We start from the raw sequence: 24,498 nt of genomic DNA, 5'->3' as shown, positions 1-24,498 counted from the left end.
AAACTATCTACTGGGGCTTTGGAGGGAAAAAATAAATAAATAAAATCTTAAAAAAATAAATAAATAAATAAAGCACTTGGAGGTCAAATAGGCCTCCAATAATGTAAAATGTAATGCCCTGAGGTTGATTATTTTTGTGGCTCATATAAATCAGACACGCTAGTTTATCTACAGTGTCTAATGATGTATATTTATAAAGAAGTTATTAATTATATGTTTTAATATATATATTTACAGAATTTCAAAGAATAAGATTTTGAGAACTTAAATAGGCCTAAGACATTTAGTCCAAGCCTCTCAATTTTGAAATAAGAAACTAAGGTGCCGGGGGTAAATGACTTGGCATCCAACCCATTAATGTCAAAATCAGGACCACAAGGAGACTTGTCCTCACGCCCACTTAGATGGCCTTTTCAATACAGTGGTCAAGAGATGTAAATTCCTAAAGTAGGGCAAATTTCACAGAGCAAAAATTTCAAAAATAAATAATTGAAAAACTTTCATTTGAAAGTAAAGAAAATGACTTTCAAAGACATTCGGCATTTTTAACCACTGAATTATAAGACTGCCTCTCAAGTATTTCCCTGCAGGAAAGAGGGGTCCTTACGATTTCGGTCAAGCAACTCTACTGCTGGAAGGTGGTAGATTATGTATAAACGGTACAGGTTATATTGGCACAAAGGGTTTTGGTAGAGACCTGCAAAGGAAAAATCCAAATTAAGATGTCAGATTTCAAAATTAGTTTTATTTATCACTTGATAAAATATGGGAAATTGCAGGATTAAGATGAAACAAGAACATGTAAATCTCTGTTTCACAGACCAATGGTCTCACTCAGCCCTTATTCAAAGCAGTAAAGTACACGTAATTTTCCTATCTGCTAAATTCATTCATTCAACAAATATTTTCTGAGTGCTTACTATCTGCTAGGAAATGTGCTAGGTGTGAGGGACATAGCATTGACCCAAATCTGCTACAAATGAGGAAGATTTTAACATGTCCATAGGTTAATTAGTAAAGGAAGAACTAGATATAGTTCTCCTAGAACTATAGAACTAGATAGAACTTCTAGAACTAGAACTAGATATGGGGGTCTTGACACTGCTCTTTATTAACATATTCATTCATTTGGTTCTCTTCTTCCAGTCTCAAAGGTCACAACAGGGCCTGTATGGAGATGGGCACAGATGGGGTACACTGTTCTAATATAGTTTTCTTCCTACACTTCACACCATTGCGCATAGTTCAGAATATGTAAATGCCAGTAGCAGCTTCCGGTCTCAACAGGAGCAGAGCTGAGCAGGTGTGGATCTTGCATCTTGTCTACCTAAGGCCAGGCACAGGGGGCTCGGATTTCCTTGTGCACAGGTGCTGGGATACCTCACGAACCATGCTCGGTGATACATTGGCTAGAAGCGGGACATATGCAGAGGAGGAAGAGCTCCTGGCACTTCTGACGTCACATCCCTTATCCCTTAGGCACCAGCACATAGATTTTTTAAAATCAACTAGAAGATATGAGGGTTTTATTTTCATAGAAATGGTAAAGTATTTTCCCTATTCTTCCTTACATAATATTAAACAGGGTTATTTCAATACAGTGTGAAAGAAAACTTTTGTGATTTCCAGTTGGATATCCTTAGCTACCAAATTCTGCCTACGTGCAATTTCTAGAAAATAATTCTGAAGAATACACCTAGGAAGGAGAACCACTAGATGGCAGTAAGAGAAAGAGCTCCAACTATTGTACAAATACTGTCAACAAAAGGAGGCTCATTTAATGTCCAGGCTAAATCTAGGAGTACTGATGGAGCATTTGACTATCTATAAAACACATAGAAGCTCGATAAAAGCATGAAAATATTAAGCATTAGAAACCCAGAAACAACTGATTAATATTTATAAAGAATAGTTTGCAACATAAAGAAGATGGGGGGCATGCTTAACTATTTAGATAAAAACTGAAACAAACTATTTAGATAAAAACTGAAAAAGTTAATCATCTGGATGTTTTCTCTGTGGATAATAAAACATTCTGATATTTGCTGTATAAACCCAAATTTTTCTGGCTAATAAAATTGGTATATATAGCTATTCCCTGTGGAAAACATGAGCTTTAGAGGGACTTAAAACAGGCAATGGAAGACACCTGGTGCATTATAAACAAAAGTTATAAGAGGAAAGGCATAAAGGAAAATGCACAGCCAGGAGCAACAAAGAAATTTAAAAGAAAAGAAATATGTATGTTTTGGGTGAAATGAGAAAAAAAATCAAATGGAAATTTTTCCAGATTTCTTAAGTGACAAAACTGGTTTGAATTTTAATCTTAAACGAGAAGGAATTTAAAGTGGTAACAAGTATTTATAACTACAGGACGGGGAATAGAATGGATGTATATTGAACCAATAATAAGGACAGATTTAAAAAGATCCACAGGGATCATGCATTCTAGTTTGAGCCGGAAAGAGAAGAGAACAGGACAGCCTTCGAGGATATAAAAGCAAAACACAATAGTTTTTAATGCAAGTTTTGGAGGGAGAAAAACTCACAAATGCTTTAGTGCATAAGTCTGCTCTGTGGTTGCTGTCTTGGAGAATCACTTCTGACACCTCATGACCCTATCATTCCTTCTAGTTGGGAGTAGAGCCTGCCTTTGCAGATGATGTTAATGGAAAATGTACCGCCATCTTTCAATGACATTTACTGTTGGTATACCCTTCATATTCTCTTTTCCCTGTGAGACATTACTATTTCATTTTTTTCCTGGCTTCTTCTAGTACTTAGTTAGCTAACTTCTTCATGTAAATTAAATAACTTTTAGTTTCAGCTAAACAAAACACCAAATTTGGATTTACTACTATTATATTACTTATGAAGAATATGTCTCAATAGTAAAAACTGGATGTGCTTATTATGGTTCAACATCATCTCATCGTAAAGTAAAATCTAAATGACAGCAAGTTAGAAAACTGGGCTATTAAGCCCAGCCTCTGCCTAAATTAACTTTAAAAAATAAATAGAATTAAATAATTTGAAAGGCATTTCATCTTTATTATTCCTTACTTTTGTCTTCGCTCTTAAATTTTAGAATGAAGCAATCTTATTTTTAACTCTCTTTTTTTCCCTTCCATACTATTAAACATTTAACATTCTTGATTTATGAGTTTTGGAGTGATGCTACTCAAATTATCATAAATTAAGTTGCTAAGACACGAAATCAGTTTCCTGTGTCTGAAAGTTCTGAAAGCGTTCTATGATGTATGGGTACATTCCTTCAGAAACGATGAAGCAAAATTGCTTACACTTTCACTTTCAATAGGTTAATAGTATTTAATCCACCTTCCCTCTAGGCTACTTATAGAGTACACCTCGGTGGCGCCAGCACTGTCTTGCTTTTCTTAATTTGGGATTCTGAGTCTAAGCAGTTTATATCTACACAAAAATATATTAAAATGCCTCTACTACTTTACTGCACAAGCTTGAGTTACATGAGTCACATGTGTGAAGCTACTTATTATTGAAACAGAAGAAAAAAAATATAGTCATCTAAATAATTGACTTGAGTTAATTTTTTTAAACTTTTAAAGCAAAATAAAAAAAATCATCAGTTAAATGAACCCTAATGTTTTTAAGACCACCTTTGAAGAAAGTTGATATAATTAATTATGTACCTAATTAATAATGTAACAACGTATCCATCTTAATAGATCAGGGAAATGACATAGAGAAGTTAAAAGCAGTTATATTCTGTGCATATACAGAACTGGTAAGAAGTTCAGATGTCAATGATCAGACACTAAGATTTTGAGGTTCTGGATCAAGGTTACTTAGTAAGGTCAGCATCCTCTATTGTTATCACTGTCTTAATTTAACTAACATCTGTGGGCCATGAACACCACATGCTTGTATTGAATATGGAAATCATCCCTGATTTTAAAAGGCAACTTGGACTAAAGCAGGGGATGAACAGACTAGAGGGGTCAGTTCTCTTCTTCAGGACAAACAGCAGTGAAAGACCCAGTTGGGGCCGGCCCCGTGGCTTGGCGGTTGAGCGCGTGCGCTCCGCTGCTGGTGGCTCGGGTTCGGATCCCGGGCACGCACCGCTTCTCCGGCCGTGCTGGGGCCGCGTCCCACATGCAGCAACTGGAAGGATGTGCAGCTATGACATACAACTATCTACTGGGGCTTTGGGGGGAAAATAAATACATAAATAAAATCTTAAAAAAAAAAAAAAAGAAAGACCCAGTTGGCTCTTTTTCTTGAGTGGATTGTTCTGTTTTGTTGTTTGGGAGGGGTGGTCCCCCCTTGAGGGGCATTTCAGGTAAAGAGGCTTAAAGGAAGAGACCATTGAGATCATAGTCCCACCCTGATCTCTCAGCCTCCTTCTTCACTCCCTGGCTGTTGGCCGTAGGCAGTGGACTGCAGCCCAATGAGGAGGTGGAAAATGTTTAACAGCAGAACCTGTCGGAAATGGAGATCCTCTCTTGGAAGGGGCTCTGTCTGTCTCCAATGGTGAATCCTTAAAGCTCTGCTAAGAAGCAAGTCTTAAAAATTATGGAATGTAGGAGTCCAAGTATACTTTCCAATAGTGGAGCTTAATGAAACATAGAGAAAATTTGAGAGAAATGAGGAGACTAAAGGTTTAAGAACAGGAGAATGGGTTAAGTATTTTGTTGCTGCTTTTGTTGGTGGTGTTTTTTCCCCCTGCGATGGGAAAGAGGCAGGGAGAAGGAAGTTTAGTGCAAGTCATCAGTCATGAAGTGGGTCTTTGGCATGTGTAGATCCTGATTTAGAAAGAGTTTGGAGGAGGGAAGGGAAGAGGAAAATGGAGCTGAGAAGGAGGGTGTGGAAAGGTAGACCGCCTGGAGAGAAGAGGTGGGGCCTTCCTGACTCAGCCTGGAAGTCAGGAATTCCAGTTTCCAGGACCTCACACTCAGCAGCTGGTTTTAAGCCTCCCTGAAGCTCCCACCCACGTGTCTCCTGGGCAATCTCTTGGTAATTCTCCTTGTAAATGCCAGTGGAGGGTGCAATGCTGAAATGGATTAGAGGTTTACCCTCCAGGTTATTTTCTCACCCTCTGAAGAACTTGTAATTGAAGTGGAATCATAATAACACGTTAGCATTTTATATGATTTTACAACTTGAAAAGAAAAATTTTAACAATTGAAAATACATGCATTTCTCATATTAGTTAATGAGCGGAATCTATTCTCTGGTTGCAAATGAGGCTCAGAGAAACTTAATTTGAGGACATTACTGCACAAATACAATTAGTAGTCTAGTAAATGCAAACATTTTTTTGCGTATAATATCTTAAACCAAAATGGGGCAAGGTTCAAAACGTGCATATTTTCTACCAAAAATTTTCAGAAAATGCTTTTTTTGGTAATTGGACACAGCATTTTCTCCATTTCAAAAAATGATCCCACTACAAGATTCTCAGTTAGAACAATTATAGTTCTATAACTTGAATTACATCACTATAATTTTAAGTAGAGGTCACTTAAACTGTTATGACAGATAATGATACAGACATTATACTACCAGGCCAGCCTAACAGCCTTTGAGAGAACTAGAAGAGGACTCCCACACCCCACCTCAGGGCTGACAATTCTGTGCTCACGTACACCCTTGACAAGAGGGGCATGGGGGGGATTTCAGACTCCACTCACTCCACGGCCTCCTTTGTTCAGGGCATAATCCTGTTGACTATGCTGGGGGCAACCTTGATTGCTAAACTCCAAATCTTGTATTGTACAATAAGTGTGCTTGAATTATTGAATTCTTACATTTAGCAAATTGTCCAATTAAGTTTCACATCAAGCCCCTTCAGCTCTCTAAGAAATATTTAGGCTGAGCATTATAAAACTGTAAGGTCCGTAAAGGTCCAGACGGGGTCTTGTTCACTTTTGTGTCCCCATGTTGTAGAATGTCACATAGAGAATGCATGATAAATATTTATTGAATGAATGAATAAATGAATGATAAATAGAAGAAACAAGGCATGAGTTTAAGTTTCAACATTCCTTAGTAGTTTGGCTAAAGCTCTGAGCCTTTGCATTCCCACCATTAATGAGGGAATAATCCTAATCACATCATAGAATTGCTGTGAAGATTTAAATGAGAATATAAGACAGCATTTTCTCAACAGGAAAGACATTCAAATATGTTATTATAATGATTATTATTTAAAATGTCAGTTATATTTATTAATCTATTTACTACTTGGAGGAATTTCTAGACTGCATGCATCTTAATTCATTATCTAATTTACATAATCCACAATAAAACAATTTTTTTGTTGCTGCTTCAAAATACTGTTAATGTCAAGAAATGCTTTTGAAAAAAATGTTTTACAGAATTAGCTTAATATTTGAAGCAATCCTGAGAGGTAGCTATTAACCCATTTTATAGAAAAATGAAGATAAGTGAGAGTTCTGGATTTAGCATAACCAGTCTTTTAATCATAGAAACATTTGTTCAACACAGAAGGGCCAGATAATTCAAATATGCAGACTAAATCTTGAGTCTTTCACAGACCTTATCACGTCTCAAAGATAAGCATGGAACTGTGATAATCTTGGTATAATTTTAATAGTTGGGTTTAAAGAATCTACTTACAAGCACATGAATCATTTCTCCTCAGTACAGTAGATATAACTGATTAATACTGAAAATATGTGAAAACTTTACTCTCTATGTACTGATCTGATCAGAACCTCCACCATCAATACTAGTGTACATGTATTCAAAACACTGTCTCAGGCAATTCTGAGAAATGAATAGAAAATGAATAGGAAAAAACATCTATTCAATGACATTATATAAAGAAGTCTCCAAACTCTAAAGTTTGAAAACCCACTTACTGATCTCAGCATCTTTTCCCTTGGTACACTAGAACCATTTGTCCTGTATTGCAATTGTATATGGGTTTATTCACCCTTCAAGACTATAATCTCATAGAGAGTAGGAACTGTGTATTATTTATTTTTCCAACCTATCTCACACTTTCTTCCGATACTGAGGCCAGTTCCTTGCTGGGTGTGGTTCAATATTTATGAATGAAGTTTGCTGTTCACCCAATTAAAAGCTTAAATAAAAATTTACTCTTTTTTTTTTGGTGTCAGCTTTATTAATATAATTCACATCCCACACAATTCACTCATTTTAGGTATACAATTTGTGTTTATTTGGAAAATTCACAGAGTTGTGCAACCATCACCTCAGTCAATTTTAGACCATTTTCATCACCCCAAAAAGAAACTCCAAACCCTTTATTTTTTAGCCATCACTCTCCAGTTCCCTCAGCACTCTGAGCCCTGGCAAACACTCATCTATTTAAAAATAATTGCCTCTCAGTGTTGCTATCTAGACAGATGTGCCTATTCTGGACATGTTATATAAATGGAATCATATAATATGTGCTAAAACTTACTTTTGAGGTAAAACCAAAAACACATATTTAAACATGTAAACCTCCTTTTGTCACTTTTGTCATTTTCCTTTGGCATGCCATATCATTTCACGAAAATTTTTTCATCTGTTGTTCTTTCAAAAACATATTTTAAAAAAAAATGAGATGTAGTCTTGTTTTCAAAAATATCTAAATATTTTAGTTATAAACATTGATCTAATTTAAATTTAAAAAATGAAAACAATGTCCTGTGGTATTACTCTTTTAACTTATAGCCATAAAAAGGTACAAATTCATACTTAGGGTCTTCAGATTTAGCATTCCCTTTAATTCCTTCACTGTTGAATCAATGTTTGTTAACTCATTGTGGTGTAGCAGGAGTATATGCAAGGAAGGCAAATAATGCAGGCCTAAAAAAACCAAACATTTTTTATAAGATTTTAAACATTTTTAATGCTAATTAAACATGCTACCTAAACAAAAGCAAAGAATACATTACAGCTGGAGAAAGGAGTAATTATTATTAATACTATACTGAACTATCATTAAGAATACAACAAAGCATGGCCGGCCCCGTGGCTTAGTGGTTAAGTGCACACGCTCTGCTGCTGGCGCCCGGGTTCGGATCCCGGGCGCGCCCGGATGCACTGCTTCTCCGGCCATGCTGAGGGCGCGTCCCAAATACAGCAACTAGAAGGATGTGCAGCTATGACATACAACTATCTACTGGGGTTTTGGGGGGGGAAAAATAAATAAATAAAATCTTTTAAAAAAAAAGGAATACAACAAAGCATAAGGATTCAAATAATTGAGAGTGATGTGGGAGTGTAGAGTCAATTTCTTTCCACTGTTATTATTTTACTTTTTTTTCTTGTAGCAATGATTGTGTTTTAATTTTAGAGGGGTTATTTTCTTTCTTTCTTTTTTTTTTTTTGTGAGGAAGATCAGCCTTGAGCTAACATCCACGCCAATCCTCCTCTTTTTGCTGAGGAAGACCAGCCCTGAGCTAACATCTATTGCCAATCCTCCTCCTTTTTTTCCCCTTTTCTCCTCAAAGCCCCAGTAGATAGTATGTCATAGTTGCACGTCATAGTTGCACATCCTTCTAGTTGCTGTATGTGGGATGCCGCCTCAGCGTGGCTGGACAGGCGGTGCGTCGGTGTGCGCCCAGGATCCGAACCTGGGCGGCCAGCAGCGGAGCGTGCGCACTTAACCGCTAAGCCACGGGGCGGTCCCTAGAGGGGTTATTTTCTTTACTCTTCTCTTTCTTCTGTTTTGCCAATGTTAGTTAGATTTACAATGCTAATCAAGGGAATAATTACTCATTTAATTCAATACTTCCCCCTAAATTGCTCAACCAAATATTTTCTGTGTACAACAGGAAGCCAAATATTCATATCATTTTTGTTGATTCTAAATTGCACATTTTCCCACATTTTTAACATAAGTAAAAGTGGATTTTGTCTTTGTGATATCTACATCATAGTTTAATTGGCAAGATTTTCTTTCTTCGTGGTACATGAAATAATGGTGGATCTTAAAACTTATGACATTTTGATTTTATAATATATGGTATCAGAGAAAATTGTTTTGTGCTCTATCTCTTTGTATTTCATGATCCTAATACGTTATGTACTTTTATACCTGGCTCGAAATCGTCAGTTGAGAGATTGTTGTGCGTATAAAATTAACTCAGAGTGAAAACAGGAATTTGGCTGGTAAAAATTATAGCCAGTAAAAACATTGACTATTTATAAAGTTGTTATTTTTATTAATGCTCCCAAATATTGTTAAAATTTGCTTTCACAGTGTCTAATTTGTGTCCAACAGTACAGTAGAATGGCAAAATTTCTATATTAAAAAAAGATTCTTTTGTGTTTTGAACGAGGCACATAAAAGCACATTTCTTAAAATGAAAAGTACATAAAAACATTCAAAAGATACATTCCATCACATATCTTCAACAGAAATGTTAAAACAAATTTTTGTATGCCATTGACAATACCATAGTTGAAAGTTATTACTTAATTGAAAATCTATTCAATTGACAGAGAAAATTTAAGACCTACCTTCTATCTCAAATATTGCATTGTTGTTTAGATATAGTTCTGTCAGACAATAGTTTCTAGTTAAAAATGTTATTCCATGGAGCTGAAAATGAGAGAGAACAATATACTTTCTACAATAATTATATGTATATAATATTGTATATACGTAATTATAATAAGACCATAGAAGTTTGATATTTGTTGTTATTAATTATTTGTGACGTTTTGGTCTAGGATGTGAGTTTACATTTGGCTTGTCTTTGAGGACAGTGGGATAAAAAGGATGTTTTTAGCTAATTTAATACAAATCTCTCTTAGCACATCTCGACCAACTCCCTTCCAGGACTTGCAAAGCCTCTGTAATCCGGCCTAGCCCTTTTGCTCTAACAACAGTTTCTCACAATTCTGCTCCATGTAGTCTCATTGGATGTGGCTCCACATATCCACTAATTCCCCATCGCATATGACTAAGTGCCTCTTATGTGCCGGCGGCTCTCCCCTCAGATATCGCGGAAGCCATTTCTGCGCCTGCATATGAGTCATGATTTCTCTTTGCCTGCATGACTTTTCTTCCCCGTACATTTCCTATTATTCTTAAGGATCAGCCCTAGGCTAGCAAGGCCTATCAAACCACGCCTGAGCGGGCCACCACAAGAGGTTTCCACTGCCCCAGGGATTTGTTGAAATCATCCTTTGATCTCCTTGCATCTCTCTACTATCTTCTCGCTCTGTTTTGACCCATGTGTTTTTTCCTCTAAACTTCCACCTGCTCCAGCATATTGAATCAGATCTCCTGAATGATGGTCTAATTCTGAACTCTGTCTTTATGCCCCAGTCTATGAAGCATCTCCTCTTCTCAGGCTGCTTGTCCTTCTGGTAAACAGATCTCCTCAGTTTAGCTGAGGACTCTATAATCTGAATAGACACAGGAGGCAACTCTGACAGGTCAGGCCCACTGCTAACAGCTCAACTGGCCGCCATCCCAAAGGAAGGAGGCAAAGCACAGCAAAATCCTGTTACTTTACAGCTCATCTTTTGAAATAGGGCCTTTCCTGACAACCCCCATACGAGCCTCTATTTCTTGACTACTCCAACACTTCATTTGACTTGTACAATTAATCACTTGATCACTAGTTTTGTGTCTTCCTTAAGGAAAGGAACCATATTTCTTCAGTATCTTATCCTTCCCACCTCCCCATTCTCCTAACGATATGGTGAAGTTGCATCTTACTTTTAAGATTAGATTAGACATTCAGTGTATATGGATTGGAAATACATAGTCAAAAGCACTCTTGAAAATTCCTCAAATGAACCATTAAGTACTGTATACATGATATGGGGTATTCAACTTGAAACTGAAGGTCAGAAATGTTTGTTACCCTGCAAGGAGAACTCCACTATTTTTTTTTAATATTGACTCTATAACCTCGATAAAACTTAGAGATTTGTTTGAATTATGAGGATGAGACATGGTAGAGTCATAGAGGTGAGGTGGGGCAGGTATCTTCTGAAAGCAGCAGGTAAGTTACATATAAGAATGATACCTTTGCTACTTAATACAGGATCTAGCAGGGAGAAGATTTTCATGAAATAGTTATTGATCAAATGCTTAATACTTTATATATACAGAAATATATGCTTATGATTATAAATTAGTTTTATGTGTTTATTAAAGCCTTCATAGAAACTATTGTTATTAGTTGAATACAGTTGTTTTGGCCTTTGATGGATTGATTCAACCTATCTGATTTAGTGAGGATTTACTGGAAATTTTACTCATGCCCTGTCATATATCAGAAAAACTATTTTAGATTTGTAACCAAAGTTTGAAAACTGGTGACTTTAATGAATTTTCTTTAATTTTTTCTTATATTTGCAACATTCACAAATTATGAAGCTACAAAAGGCATGTGTGCTGTTCATCTCATCGATACACGGATTCATTCTGCACCAAATTATGTCAGCACTCATGCTGGAGAACCACCAATAATATCCCCACAGGTTTTGTTAAGTCATGAGAGGAACCATGTTTTCCCCAGGTAGGAGAGATCATTCAAGGCAGTGAAGGGTGGGTCCAGTTGGCTTCCTATCCCTTTCTACTTTTCCTACTGGCTTCCTGACAGCAAGTCACTGCCTTCTGTCCTCCTCACCACTCCCTGATCTAATGATAGCCACACCTGATGTCAGCATAGAAAAAGAACATCAGTGGAAACCATGACTTTTTCTTCTCTTCTTTTCCAGTTTCCTGTCAACTACACATTAACAAAACATTACTAATTAGCTAAGGCTTTATTTCTCTTGCATTACCCATTAACACAGGAAGAATACTAACAAGCGCAACAGTTTCGTATTGATTATAGAATCATGGTTTTCCCAAGAGCATTAACATCCTTGGGCCATGATTATTGGGATTTTAAGATTGCATTGTTTGTTGGGGTGAGATAGGTAGGGGGAGTGGAGTGGAAAGAGAGAAAGCCAGATTATGAGGACCTTGGGGGAGCTTTTAAAAGATTTTGTGCAGAGGAATGTTATTGCCCAATTTTATTTTGGAAAGAAAATGGCAAGGAAGAGAGTAGTTTAGAAGGAATAGTAAGTATAATGGCTAGAGATTCATGAATAGGAAGAGTGTTATGCTAATTCAGAAGAATATGTGGTGGTCCAGAGGAGAGTAATGGCAGTGGGAGAAGAGAGAAGTGGAGGGAATTGAGAGAGAGTTCCAAGGTAGAATTCACAGGACTTAATAGATATTGCAATGCAGCAAGTTGTTGAAGTCAAGATCTGGAAACAGAAATTGGAAGACTTGCTGATTGTCCTGATACTCAAGCCATTATTAAAGTAAAATCTTGTTATAATTATCCATTTAGAAAAATCTACACTATTGATTCTAAGGATTTCCGTAGCATTAATATTTAATGTGACCTTAGCTCAAGGCTTGGCATATAGTAAGTGCCCAATAAACAATAGCTATTATTTATTTATTGCTTAAACATTATTATTTTTTTATAGGTCTGGGGGCTCATACATTTAGCGTAGAGAACTTACAGGTAACCACTGAGGTATAGTGGGGAAAAATGAATACCAGCATGAATTTAAAATTAAGGAGGCATTCTTTTAGAGCAAGGTTTCTCAACCTCTACAGCTATGGACATTTTGGGCCTGATAATTCTTTATTGGAGTTGGGGGTCTGCCCAGTGCATTGTAGGATGTTTAGCAGCACCCCTAGTTTCTACCCACTAGATGCCAGTAGCACACACACCTCAGTTGTGATAATCAAAAATGTCTCCAGACATTGCCAAATGTCCCCTGGGGATGGGAGTAGTGTGCAAAGTTGTTCGCAGTTGAGAAATGCTGATTTAGAGTCAAGGAAAGACGACAGAGTCATATTTAGTAAGTGCTTATTATGAGCTGGGCAGTAAACTAGATATTTTCACAGACATTATCTAATATGATCCCTACAATAGCCCCATGTTATTTGCTTTATCCTTCATTTACCTAGGGGGAAACTGAAGCTCAGAGAAGTTAAACAATTTTCTCAAGGTAACAGAGCAAGAATTCAAACTCAAGTCTGTCTGACTCAAATCAAAAATTGGTATATAGTACATCATTACTGGGCTCTTTAATTTGGAGGAACTTCTGTATAAACCACCCATATGACATTAATTTGAACATACTTTGAAGTAATGGAAAATATTGTTGGTTTGAGTAATGGAAAATATTAGATTGGTGATGGAAAATAGTATTTCAGCAATAACGCCTAAAATGCACCCAAAAATATTTGGCAGGGAATGGAAAAAAATAGAAGAGAAATATAATAATCTTTAAATATAATTATATATATTTTCTCTTTCTTTCAATATATAGATATAGATGCATAGATATAAACTTATTTGCCTGGCTTGTAGTAAGGCTACATCCTGTTTATCATTATTGTTTGAAAGTGTTTAGCTACGGTTTTGGGTTATTGCTGAAATGTGTGTGAGTTTCTCTGATCAGCACTTCACATATGCCATCTCATTTCTTTATCATGACAACTCTTAGTTACGAAGAATAAATACATAGAGGAAATAGAACTCTGGAGAGATTATGTGATTTGCTAAATATCATCAGCTGATTAGTAACAGGACCATAACTATACCTGAACTCAGTTCAACATCCACATATTAAATACCTACTCTGTTACAGAATCTACCAGGAATCACTTATACAGACATTGGCGCTATTCTTTTGATTTTCATCTTTCTAAGTGTTATCTAATGAAATATGAGATGCACTTGTCATTATTTTTTAGCTGCCCGGCATCTAACCCTCCTCCGCACAATTCAAGGAATTCTTCATCTAATGAGTCTTGGTGGGAATCAACCTACTCCCCATGAGGCAAGATATTTGCTTTTCCAGACTGCCTGGCAGGTAGGGCATGACACATGACTAGGCTAAGCCAATCTGATGCATCCACTCTGAACTTTGAATCAAGAACTAGTAAAGCAAAGAAGTAGAGACAGCCAAGAGTTAATTCTGGTGGTAGCAGAGAGGGAGACAGCAATGTTTGTTTTCAACAGCGGTGGAAACAGTGGCATTGGTGATGGTGGAGGGGTCCAGCAGCTGCTGCTGATGACAGGGAAGCAACAGCACAAGATGGGGCTTCTGTTGTTGACTGGCAAGTCAACAGTGTTTGTGGAAACCAGTTCTGTGACATGGTTTTGACCATGGTTCCCTGTGATCCTGAGAATTTTCTACACTTGATTCTTAAGCTACCTAATATATACCCAATATCTTTTCAATATATCATTTTTCTGCCTAACTCAGCCAAACCATGCTTCTGTTAAGTGAACTTCTGTTACTTTAACTAACACCTATGCAAAGAAAAATTTAAGTTGGCAGACCTACCTATGACATCAAATAAACAAAAACTGACATTTTTGAATGAACAAAAAAGTATAATACTAAGCTAAATATTATCAATTTACCCTCCTCAAACTTATAATTATGACCAATTACATGTCATTTGTGATTCACTGACAAAATGGAAATATTGTGTTTATAAGAAAATATTAGTATTTTTGTTTACTTATTCTTCCATTCAACAAATATTTGTTGAGCAGCTACTACATCCCAGACATTGTGCTAAGTTCTGGGGGTACAGCTGTGAACAAAATAGACAAAAATCTCTGCCTTTTTTCCTAGCAGGAAAAGAGAAATTAAACATTATGTACAATAAGTAAATTATATATTATGGTATCAGTTGATAAGTGCTATGGAAAAATTAAAGCATGGAGATTGGGAGTGCCAGTAGGGAGGTAGTGTTATATTTTAAATGGGTTGGTCAGGGTAGGCCTCACAGAGGAGGTAATATTTGAACAAACTCTTGATGAAGGGAGGGAGTGGGCCACTGAGATATCTGTAGGAGGAGCATTTGGGAAATAGCCAGTACATAGGTCCAGAGACAGTATGGTGCCTGGTGTGGCTGGATCAGAGTGAACCAGGGAGAGAAGATGGGTAATGAGCTCAGAGAGATCAGCAGGGGCCTACTTGTGTAGGTTCTTGTAGGTTACTGTAAGAACTTGGCCGAAAGTAACAGGGAAACACTAGAGGTTTTGAACAGAGGAGTGACATGTTTTGACTTGGGTTTCCACAGATCACTTTGTCTACTGAATTTCATGATTCTCAGTGAGGGGGCACTTTTGCCTCCTGGGGTCATTTGACAATGTCTATAAATATTTTTGGTTGTCACTTCTAGGGGGGAAAATCTTCTGGCATGTAGTGGGTAGAGGCCAGGGATGCTGCTAAACATCCAAAAAGGCACAGGACAGCCCCCACAACCAAGAATTATCCAGTTCAGAAAGTCAGTGGTACCACGGTTGAAAAACGTAGGGGCAAAGACCAATAGATGAGTGATCAAATGACGTGATGAAACTCTGAAAAATTCTATAATTATGTGTTATTTAAAAGGGTATATTAGTGTATGTTTGATATTAAAATCACAGTATTTCCTAAATTTATATAAAACTCTATGTATTATATGGGGAGAATTTTAATAATATACACTGAATTAAATAGGAGGAAAAAAAGAAAAATTTCAATATACTTCCAAGAGTCCCAAGTTCATTTTTATGGAGTTCCTGTCCAATAAATGAAAAAATGAAAAAAAATGCATTCACTAGTATCTTAGTTTAAAATAAGTACAATACTTGAAAATAAAATCTACACTTTAAAAATATTCAGAAATAACTATTTTTACCCAGTACAAACAGAATTTCATTCTCATGTTTTCCCCTCTTTCTTCCATGTTACTAAAACTTTTGTATATGCTCTTTTCCAAAAATAGGTTACATTTCTTGGATAAATCATTTTAAAGCATGACTAGATATATAGTATACATATCTATGAATTTCACAACCATGCAGTGAAGCCTTATTTAGGTTATTTATGTTAATTTACTTTTTTGAGGAGGTTTTAAATATTTGGCAAAATATAATTCTTTCAACAAAGTTGACATACAGGATATAAATAATGTTGTCCTGAGGTAACAGAAACATACAAGAGCCCAAATTATATGGAATGCATAAGAGTTCCTTTTATTATTTAATAGCTCTTGTGTTTTACCATTGAGTTTGTGTTGCCCTAAATCATTTTTCAGAACTAGGTACAGTATGTGTAAGTAAATAAGTAAATACATATATATCCAAAGTTGATTAAAGGAACCAACTAAAATTTCATGATACAAAGCATGTTGTAAAGCTGCCTAAAAAAAAGTACTGCCATTCAAAGAATTCTTTACAAACATTTAAAACAGCACATTAAAAATAATTATTTCAATTTTCAAATTGTGATTTGCTAATTTTTTTTTTTTTTGATGAGGAAGATTGGCCCTGAGCTAACATCTGTGCCAGTCTTCCTCTATTTTGTTTGTGGGATGCTGCATCAGCATGGCTTGATGAGCAGCATGTAGGTCCACGCCCAGGATCTCAACCCGTGAACCCTGGGCTGCCGAAGTGGAGCGTGTGAACTTAACCACTACACCACCAGGCTGGCCCCTGTAATTTGCTAATTTTGTACATCCATAATCCTTCCTAAAATATATAAATCTGTGCTATTTACCCAATTCTTAATATATGCTGAAGGTCTGGGAGATAGGAAACGATAACATATCTTAATTGCATGGAAGAATGAGCCCAGGATCTTTGTTAAAGCAATTTTGTTGATTTTCACCTGACCATTCTCTGGTCAGCTAGTGTGGAAAATGTTATTATAAATAAGTATTTCAATTATATTTTAGATGATGAAGTTTATAAACAGTGACTTTGCCAGAAGAGGTATTTTTATATCAATTTAGTTTATAAAATTTGTCAACTATTTGGTTTTTGCTACATGGCAGAAATTCAGATTCCATTTTGGACAGTTGCTTGGGGAGGCGTTATACAAGTTTGTCATCAAATGCTTATTCTAATCTGAGACAAATGAAATATACCAAAGTACTGCTAGTTCTTCCAGAAATAGAAAGATACTAGCATTGTGGCACCAATATTATGAACTCATTGTTAAATATCTGTAAAAGAAAATTTTTGAGATAATTAGCCAAAATACAAATAGGTCAAATATGTATAGCATTTGAAATTGTAGTATAAAAGACAAATCACTTAGATCACTTGTCTGAACAGACTCAACTTCTCATGAAAGGTTGTAAAGGATGAACTGTGGACCTAAAATCCCCTCGGTCCGGCTTGCTGGAAGATGAGACAAGGAGGGGAGTCTTTAGAAGGCCTCAATTAATATGCACCTAAGAGCAAGAGCTTCCCACTAATTATGTCTGGGGAGATTAGAAAAAAGGTGACCCCAAAAGGGAAGCAAAGCAAACTAGTGGATATCTATGCAGTAGGAGGAGAAAACAAACCCTCAGAGAACGTAAGGAAGGAACCAGAGTTGCCGGAGCTAATACAGGAAAGCTGGGGCATTGGAGGTCCTTAGAAGCAACTTATACCTATTCAATTTGCTAGTCCAGGGTCAGACCAGAAGCTCCAGTTTTAGCATCCACTAGAGAATAATGGGGAGAGGTGCGCACCTTTCTAGTATGCTAGGCTCCAAACACACCAAACTACATTCATTGCTTTCTCTCATTCCATTCCAGGCAATTTGCAAATGCAATATCCTCACCAGGAGCACAGCCACTCCCTCTGGCCTTCCTAATTTTATCACTAAAGCAGGTACCATCACATTTATTGTTATATTCTATCAGTAGCCTAATGCCAGTACAGAATAAGCCATATTAGATAGGATGCTTTTGGCTCCAAGTAACTTCTAAACTCAACTCAAACTGGCCCATAAATTAGAACATTCATTATCTCACATACCAAGAAGTTCAGAAGCTGTGAAAGCCTCAGTCTTAGATCTCAATGATTCTCTGGGTTCTGCTTTTCTCTAAATGTTGGATACATCTTCAAGTTGGTAGGATGGTTCCTGGCTTCATATTCAGTCAAGAAAACATGCAGATTCAGAAACAAGGCACCCCTCTTCTAGTGCTCTCTTCTAAGAATAAGGAAACCTCTCACGGAAGCCTCCCAGCAGATGTCTCCTATGTCTCTATTACCACATTTGCATTATGTGCCCATTCATTGACCAGCTTCTCACAAGGAAGATGAGATTATCCTTATTGGCTTGGACAGTTCAGGATCCACCCCCTGGAACCCGGGATGGGGCCACCTACCTGAGTAAAAAGGAGGGGAAGTATGTACCAAAACCCAATCCTGGATTTTGCTGGATAGGTTAAAGGAGAGAATGGATATTGAGTGTACAACCAATAATGTCCAGTACACACACCTCAACAAAATTGTTAATTGAATAAATGAATAAACAAAAAAAGATGTGTGCATTTTATTTTACTACTTTTTGCCTTAGTTGTTCCTAAATAGAGGGAAGTCTAAGATATTCACTAGTGTAAGAACAGTGCTGGTCACAAATGCAGATCATTGTTAACAAAATGTTACAATTCTAAATATTTATATTCCTATGTCAATGTTGATGTTTGTCACCACAATTCTCCTTACTATTTCTATATTGGCATAATAACTTCTTAGTGGTCAACCTAGTGTAATCTAGATTTTAAAGAAAACTAATAATCAAAATTTTATCTGTGAATTTTGATGAAGTTCTATCATAGCTAATATGCCCATTAGAGTTTTGGATCCTGAATAAGAATTTAATTATTCATAGAGTATAAATCCTCAGGCAAATTAGCAACCAGTCAATTATTGATCAATAGGAAAACTCACATTAGCTTATTGACTTATCCCATGACCACTTAAAACTTATTTTGGGTATGATACCCTTTCAGTGTTATATGGATTAAATATGTCTATTTTTTAAAGAACAAAGTTATGTGATGGTAATTTTGGAAATAACATAGTTAGTTTGTTGAACATAAATAACCAAGGACAAGAAGAGAATTCAGCCTCGTGTTACATCCCTTTCCCACCAACCCCCTTCAAAAACAAAAGAAAGTAAAATAGTTGACAGCATATGTAATCTCTTCCTACGTACATCATGTATCTATAAGTCAACTGTGTGAAAATTCAGTGACTGGTTGGAAGTGGGATGGGGTCCGCTACCAGAAAGCCAAAAAATATTACAAAATCCCTAATTATTCTTCTCCTTTTAGACATATTGCCGACATTTGTACATGTTCTTTCCTTCAAAACTGAACACCACTGAACACCAAAAGGAGCTCACAGAAAAAACAAGGATGAGTCACTTTTGCCATGCTTAATGATTTCCATCTTGTTCTAATCAGAGGTCACACACTGTGACCCACAATAATTTTTGGCAGAATGTTTAAAAGAGTTTTGAACTTGTATGCCCTTAAGTGGTGCATGCACTTTCCATTTCAGTTGTTAGCTGACTGGGCCTTGAAGGTTTTTGTGTTTGTTCTCCTAGAAATTATTTCAAGTTTCTAAGACTCATGCTTATACTTAATACTAGAAGCACTTGCATTTTCCATTTTCCACTTAAACAACAACAAAAAAACCCTGAAAATGCAATGTAATATTGAAATACTTTCATAAACATGGCTGCTCAAAGATTCAATGCTGTGAATCTGGACTACTGCTTGACAAGCAGACTACTACTGAAAATTCAAATTATTTTTTAATCAGTTGGTGTTTGAAAGTCTAAATTCAAAATGCCAAGATTGGATTATCAATTTATAATGGACAAAATACAAGCTGTTGGAAAGTCAAATTTTTCGAAATTGCGAATAACTTACTGACTAGCTAACTGTAATGATTGTTTGGGTTTGAATTTTAGTTCAGTCCTGCTCTTTGTCTTGGAAAGAACTTGGAGTCCCAGTCAGGCCCCCACTATGGGGAGGCAGCGGGAGGGTGGTGCCTCCTAGACCCTAACATCTAAGAGAAGCTTCAAGGGCCACACTCAGTGACCTTGAGGAGTGTGCCTGCAGTTGGAGACATCGTGGCTTAGTGCCTGGCACTTTCTGAGAAGCTAGACCAGCCCGAGTAGCAACTGGAGGTAACCAACTCCCTTGGCATCTGACAGCAGGACAAAGGTGCATGAGAGCTGGGAACTGCATGTAGGACCACTGTAGCAATGTGGATCTGGGGCACTTTAAGAGGGATTCTGCCCAAGAAGGTAGTTTGCCATGTCTAGAAGACCCTTAGTTATAAAGTACCACCAGGATAAAAGGGGAGGAGAGGTCAGGAGTGGCCAGCAAAGAGGAATGAGAGTTAGAGAAACCTCACAGGGAAGCTTCTGAATAACACATTAAGAGAAAAAAGTCAACTCTGAACATATGTGAGTACCAGAGGGTGCAAATCAAATAAAAACTTTGTTTCTCTCTTGCCTTTCCTCTACCTCCACAACTTCCCATTCCATATCAACCCTAGAGAAGGCTGGGGTGGAGGTGAGAGGGAAGGAAAATGGCTAATCACACCTCCCTAGCTAATACAGAAGGCAGGCGGCTACCTGCAGTCAGCCATAGCTGCACAAGGGAGGGGAGGTAGGTGGATGTCTCATTTATAAATCAAGATTGAAAGTTGAGTGATATATTCTCCTAGACATTCTCATTTCTGAACTGGGACTATGACTGTGACTCAAATGGACTATAAGATTTGAATTATATAAGAGAGCTGAGAAAAGTCACAAGACCACCCAAGTTTTCTTCCAGACCTCTGGGAAGGAATAGCCTCCACTGAGCAGTTATGACAGGACATGATAGATAAAAGTAAAGTTGAAGTCTGATAACATCTCACGAATTGTGCTATTCAGTATACTAATTTAAATATATATGTTTCTTACTTAAATTTAAATTAGATATAAATATATATAAATAAAGTATAAATATCAATACTTCTAAAGATTAGCTCTATTAAAAACATGAAATTAAGGTAGTAATTGAACTATAGAGTTATTTAAAGATAAAATATAATACTACCTTGTTATGATGTAGCCATAAGTATTTTAATTTTTTAAACCTAGAAAGATCAATGACCTCTCTCAGTTCCCTGGAAAGGAAAAAAAAGTGAACATTAGCAATGATTAATTCTCCACGGGTAAGGTGGGTTATATAGTATGACTTTGGAGTAACTGGAAAGGCCTGTCTCTTTGTCCTTTCAAAATTCTTGGCACACTTATGTGCTAATTTCTGAAATTCTATCATTAAAACTTCATTCATTTGGATTAAGAATTTTGTCAGCCCGTTAAAGCAAAACTTAAAGGAGAGCATTTTATCACATTAATAGAAATTTATACCTCATTATAACTGAATGTATTGGGACCTCAATTAAGAAACGATTTTGCTGGGGAGAGAGTGGAGGGAAAAAAGTAAGTGCAGAAGATACTGGACTTTCAGGTAATTCTGGGAAACATCATCTGCTCCTATTTCAACAGAGTCTGCAGGGTTCTGACTTTGGGGTTGTCCACATCTTGGCCAGACTGGATTTAAGACATGGGAATTTCAGTACACCAAGAGAGAGACTATGTGAAGTGTTTTATTCTCCTTTTGTTGTTTATTAAATATGGGGTCAAAATAGTACCCATCCTTTTTGAACTGTGCCGGACTCTAGCTGACCAAGTGGTTCTACGCCTTGTTGCTGATGTAGCTCACTCAGCAAAAGGACAGACATGGGGTGGGGAGAGGGAGCTGTCAGCAAAGAGGGCGCAGCCTCTGAGGGTAGTTGGCCCTATGATTGCTGTGGGCTGGAATATTCAGATCTCTTTTATTTCTCAGGACAGAAAATGTGGGCCCAGGGCAGATATGTATACATATATGCTTCTGTTTATCAAACACTTATAGAGCACTGTGCCAGGCACTTTTCTAACCTTTTTAAAAATACTAACGTTAATTAATAGTCCATATATTAACTCATTTGTGGCAACATTCGTTCATAATTATTTTTCACCTTGAGACATGGAGGGACTCATATTTTTCTAATTTTTATGAAAACACATGTTTTAAAATCATGCAAATGACATTTATAAACAAAAGAAATCTTTCTCACCAACTTTTATATTGAAAAATTTCAAACCTAGGAGAAGTTGAAGGACTAGTACAATGAATGCTTTTATAGCCCTCCTAATTTCTAATATTTTGCCACACTTAGGCTCACTTTCTCTTATCTATATATCTATTTATTGGTTGATGATTTTCTTGGTGAATCATTTGAAAATAAGTTGCAGACATTATTGCAGGGCTCACACTCCTAAATACTTCACATGCACATCTCTCAAATCAGGACATTCTCCTGCACAACCACGATGCCATCATCACACCTAAGAAAATGAAACTGAATTCAATAATATCATCTAATATACTATTCATATTCAAATTGTCCTTGTTGCCCCTATATTTCTTCTATAGTTTGTTTAAATCTGGAATCCCATCAATTCATGCATTGCATTTTCAGTTGGTAGAGCCCCTTAGTCTTCTTAAACTTAGAATAGTCACCTTCTCTCTTTTTTTTTCCCCCTTAACACTGACTTTTTGAAGCGTCCAGGACAGTTGTCTGATGGAATGGCTCACATTTTTGATTTGTCTGATTGCTTCCTCATGATTAAATTCAAGGTAGATCATTTTTCAATTACAAAGGTAGTAATTACTGCATCACATCAGGAGGCAAATGATTCCACTTGGTCCCACTCTTGGTGAGGCTGAGTTCAGTCATTTGGTTAAGGCTGTATCTGCCAGGTCTCTCCATTGTAAAAGCACAGATTCTATCATGGAAAAGTAACATGGGGGGCAAAACTCTGAGACTACGTGTATATCTTGTTCCCCCAAAACTATTTATTCAATGACTTTAGCTTTGATTGATGTTCCTTACCTGAATCAGTAGATTTGAGATTATAAAATGGTGATTTTTCTAATGTTCTCATTCTTTTTACATTTATTAGCTGATATTCTGTAAAGAGCATCTGCCCCTCCCCTTTCTTTCTCTCATTCATTCTCTTCCTCACCCTCCTGGGATTTGAAGAGTTTTTTTCTTAATCCTTTTTCACTCTTTTTTTTTTTTTTTTTAATTCTCAAATTATCCCAAACAGAAGACTTTTCAAGCAGACTACCTCATCCTTTTGACATGCACCATTAGTCTTTGAGCACTTCCCTGACACAACAAAATATTCCAGGCTCCTCCAAAGCAACTTCTAATAGGAGATTTACAAACATAATGCCTTCTCCTGCCCCACTGTAGATACATAGCCTATTTCTGGGAAGGAACATTGGACCCTGGTGCACCTAAACTATTGCATTAGGCAATAATAATAGTATGTTAGCTTCATCTGTTCCTATGAAACATAAAACAATCATTACATGGTAGCAGAGAAACTCAAACTTAGAAAAGTTATTTTAATACATTAATACTTTAAAATATCAACTGTGTCAAATTACTGTCATTAATTTTCTTGTACTAGTGTATTGATGCTGAATTTTCAGCTATTAGATAATGTAATAAAGTGATTCATTTTTAAGAGGACTTGAACTCAAGTCAGAAGGGTTGATTCTGCCCATAAACCTGTCCTAAGTCAATAATGGGCTGTTAAATTTTAAGGTGAGGTCAGTGGAAGACAATGAGAGGAAATTCTACTACTAATGATGGCAATGACTTGTGCTGACAATAATACGTCAACACTGTTGCCACAGTATATGTTCTCTGTGATTACTCAAGGCAACATTGATAAAATGCTTTCCATTTTCCAAGTCAACAGAGACTTAGATAAATAACCATTTACCCAGTTTATTGGCATCTGGAGTGTGAAACATTTTTTTTGTACCCGGATGGATCCAATGGTAACTTAGTATTCTTGGGATATAAAATGTGTTATCCTTTAGTTGAGAAGACCACTAATTACCCACTCTCAGAGGATCGATATTTCTGATTTGTTCCAGTGTTTTAAAACTTTTCTTATTGTTCCCTACTTACCTTTGTGATCAATAACATACAGTTGTTAAAATCATGAAAGGCTTAGAGATGCAATCTTTTGACCACATAAAATATTTATCATTATTGTAAAACTAACTGATCTATGGAAAGCTTCAAAACATGATCTTAAGAGTGTCAGAATTATCCACCATACCTGTTCCATTCTAAAATATGTATTTTTAAAAATCTTAAATTGACCAGCTATTTATTTTCTTACTACCAAGAGATTCAGGGCCATTACAAAAATGAATATTTTTCTCTGCACTAATAAACTAAAAATACATATTTATATATAACAAAAGAGATATGTTTATTAATAAATGATTTCCTCAAATCACCAGAGATAAAGTGATTAACTTCATTGGTAAAGTAGGACATTTTCTTTAAAAAGTAGCTGAGTTCCAAAGATGACATATGAGTAGGAATATGTCAAGCCTATTTTAAAATAATACATAGAATTCACAGAGATTAAAATGCATGAAGTGAGGGAAAGAAGAGTAGGAAAGAAGAATTGTTATTAAAATGCAAACTGTGGCCGCATAGGTGTCACTTCTTGGTCAGTGAAAACTGTGATGTCAAAGTCCAACCCAACCCATAACTTCCTCTTACATCTGAGTTCTAT

The 24,498-nt window shown here is 36.4% G+C and overlaps 1 protein-coding gene across 1 annotated transcript in view; it reads right to left on the bottom strand.

The window, feature by feature from the left end:
- Positions 1-24,498, bottom strand: part of LRRC72 (leucine rich repeat containing 72) — an 83,689-nt gene that overhangs the window by 9,711 nt on the left and 49,480 nt on the right. The window contains exons 3-6 of the mRNA XM_087427691.1: positions 20,897-20,966; positions 9,484-9,565; positions 7,714-7,824; positions 608-697 (exon numbers count right to left, since the gene is read on the bottom strand). Of these exons, the coding sequence (XP_087283817.1) occupies positions 608-697; positions 7,714-7,824; positions 9,484-9,565; positions 20,897-20,966 (353 nt within the window). The remainder of the gene's footprint in view (positions 1-607; positions 698-7,713; positions 7,825-9,483; positions 9,566-20,896; positions 20,967-24,498) is intronic.

This window comes from Ceratotherium simum, chromosome 1 (assembly GCF_057802395.1).
Source record: "Ceratotherium simum simum isolate JZ-2026a chromosome 1, ASM5780239v1, whole genome shotgun sequence".
NCBI lineage: Eukaryota > Metazoa > Chordata > Mammalia > Perissodactyla > Rhinocerotidae > Ceratotherium > Ceratotherium simum.
Note: the sequence above shows the minus strand (reverse complement) of the source record. Positions and strands in the feature narration are given on the sequence as shown.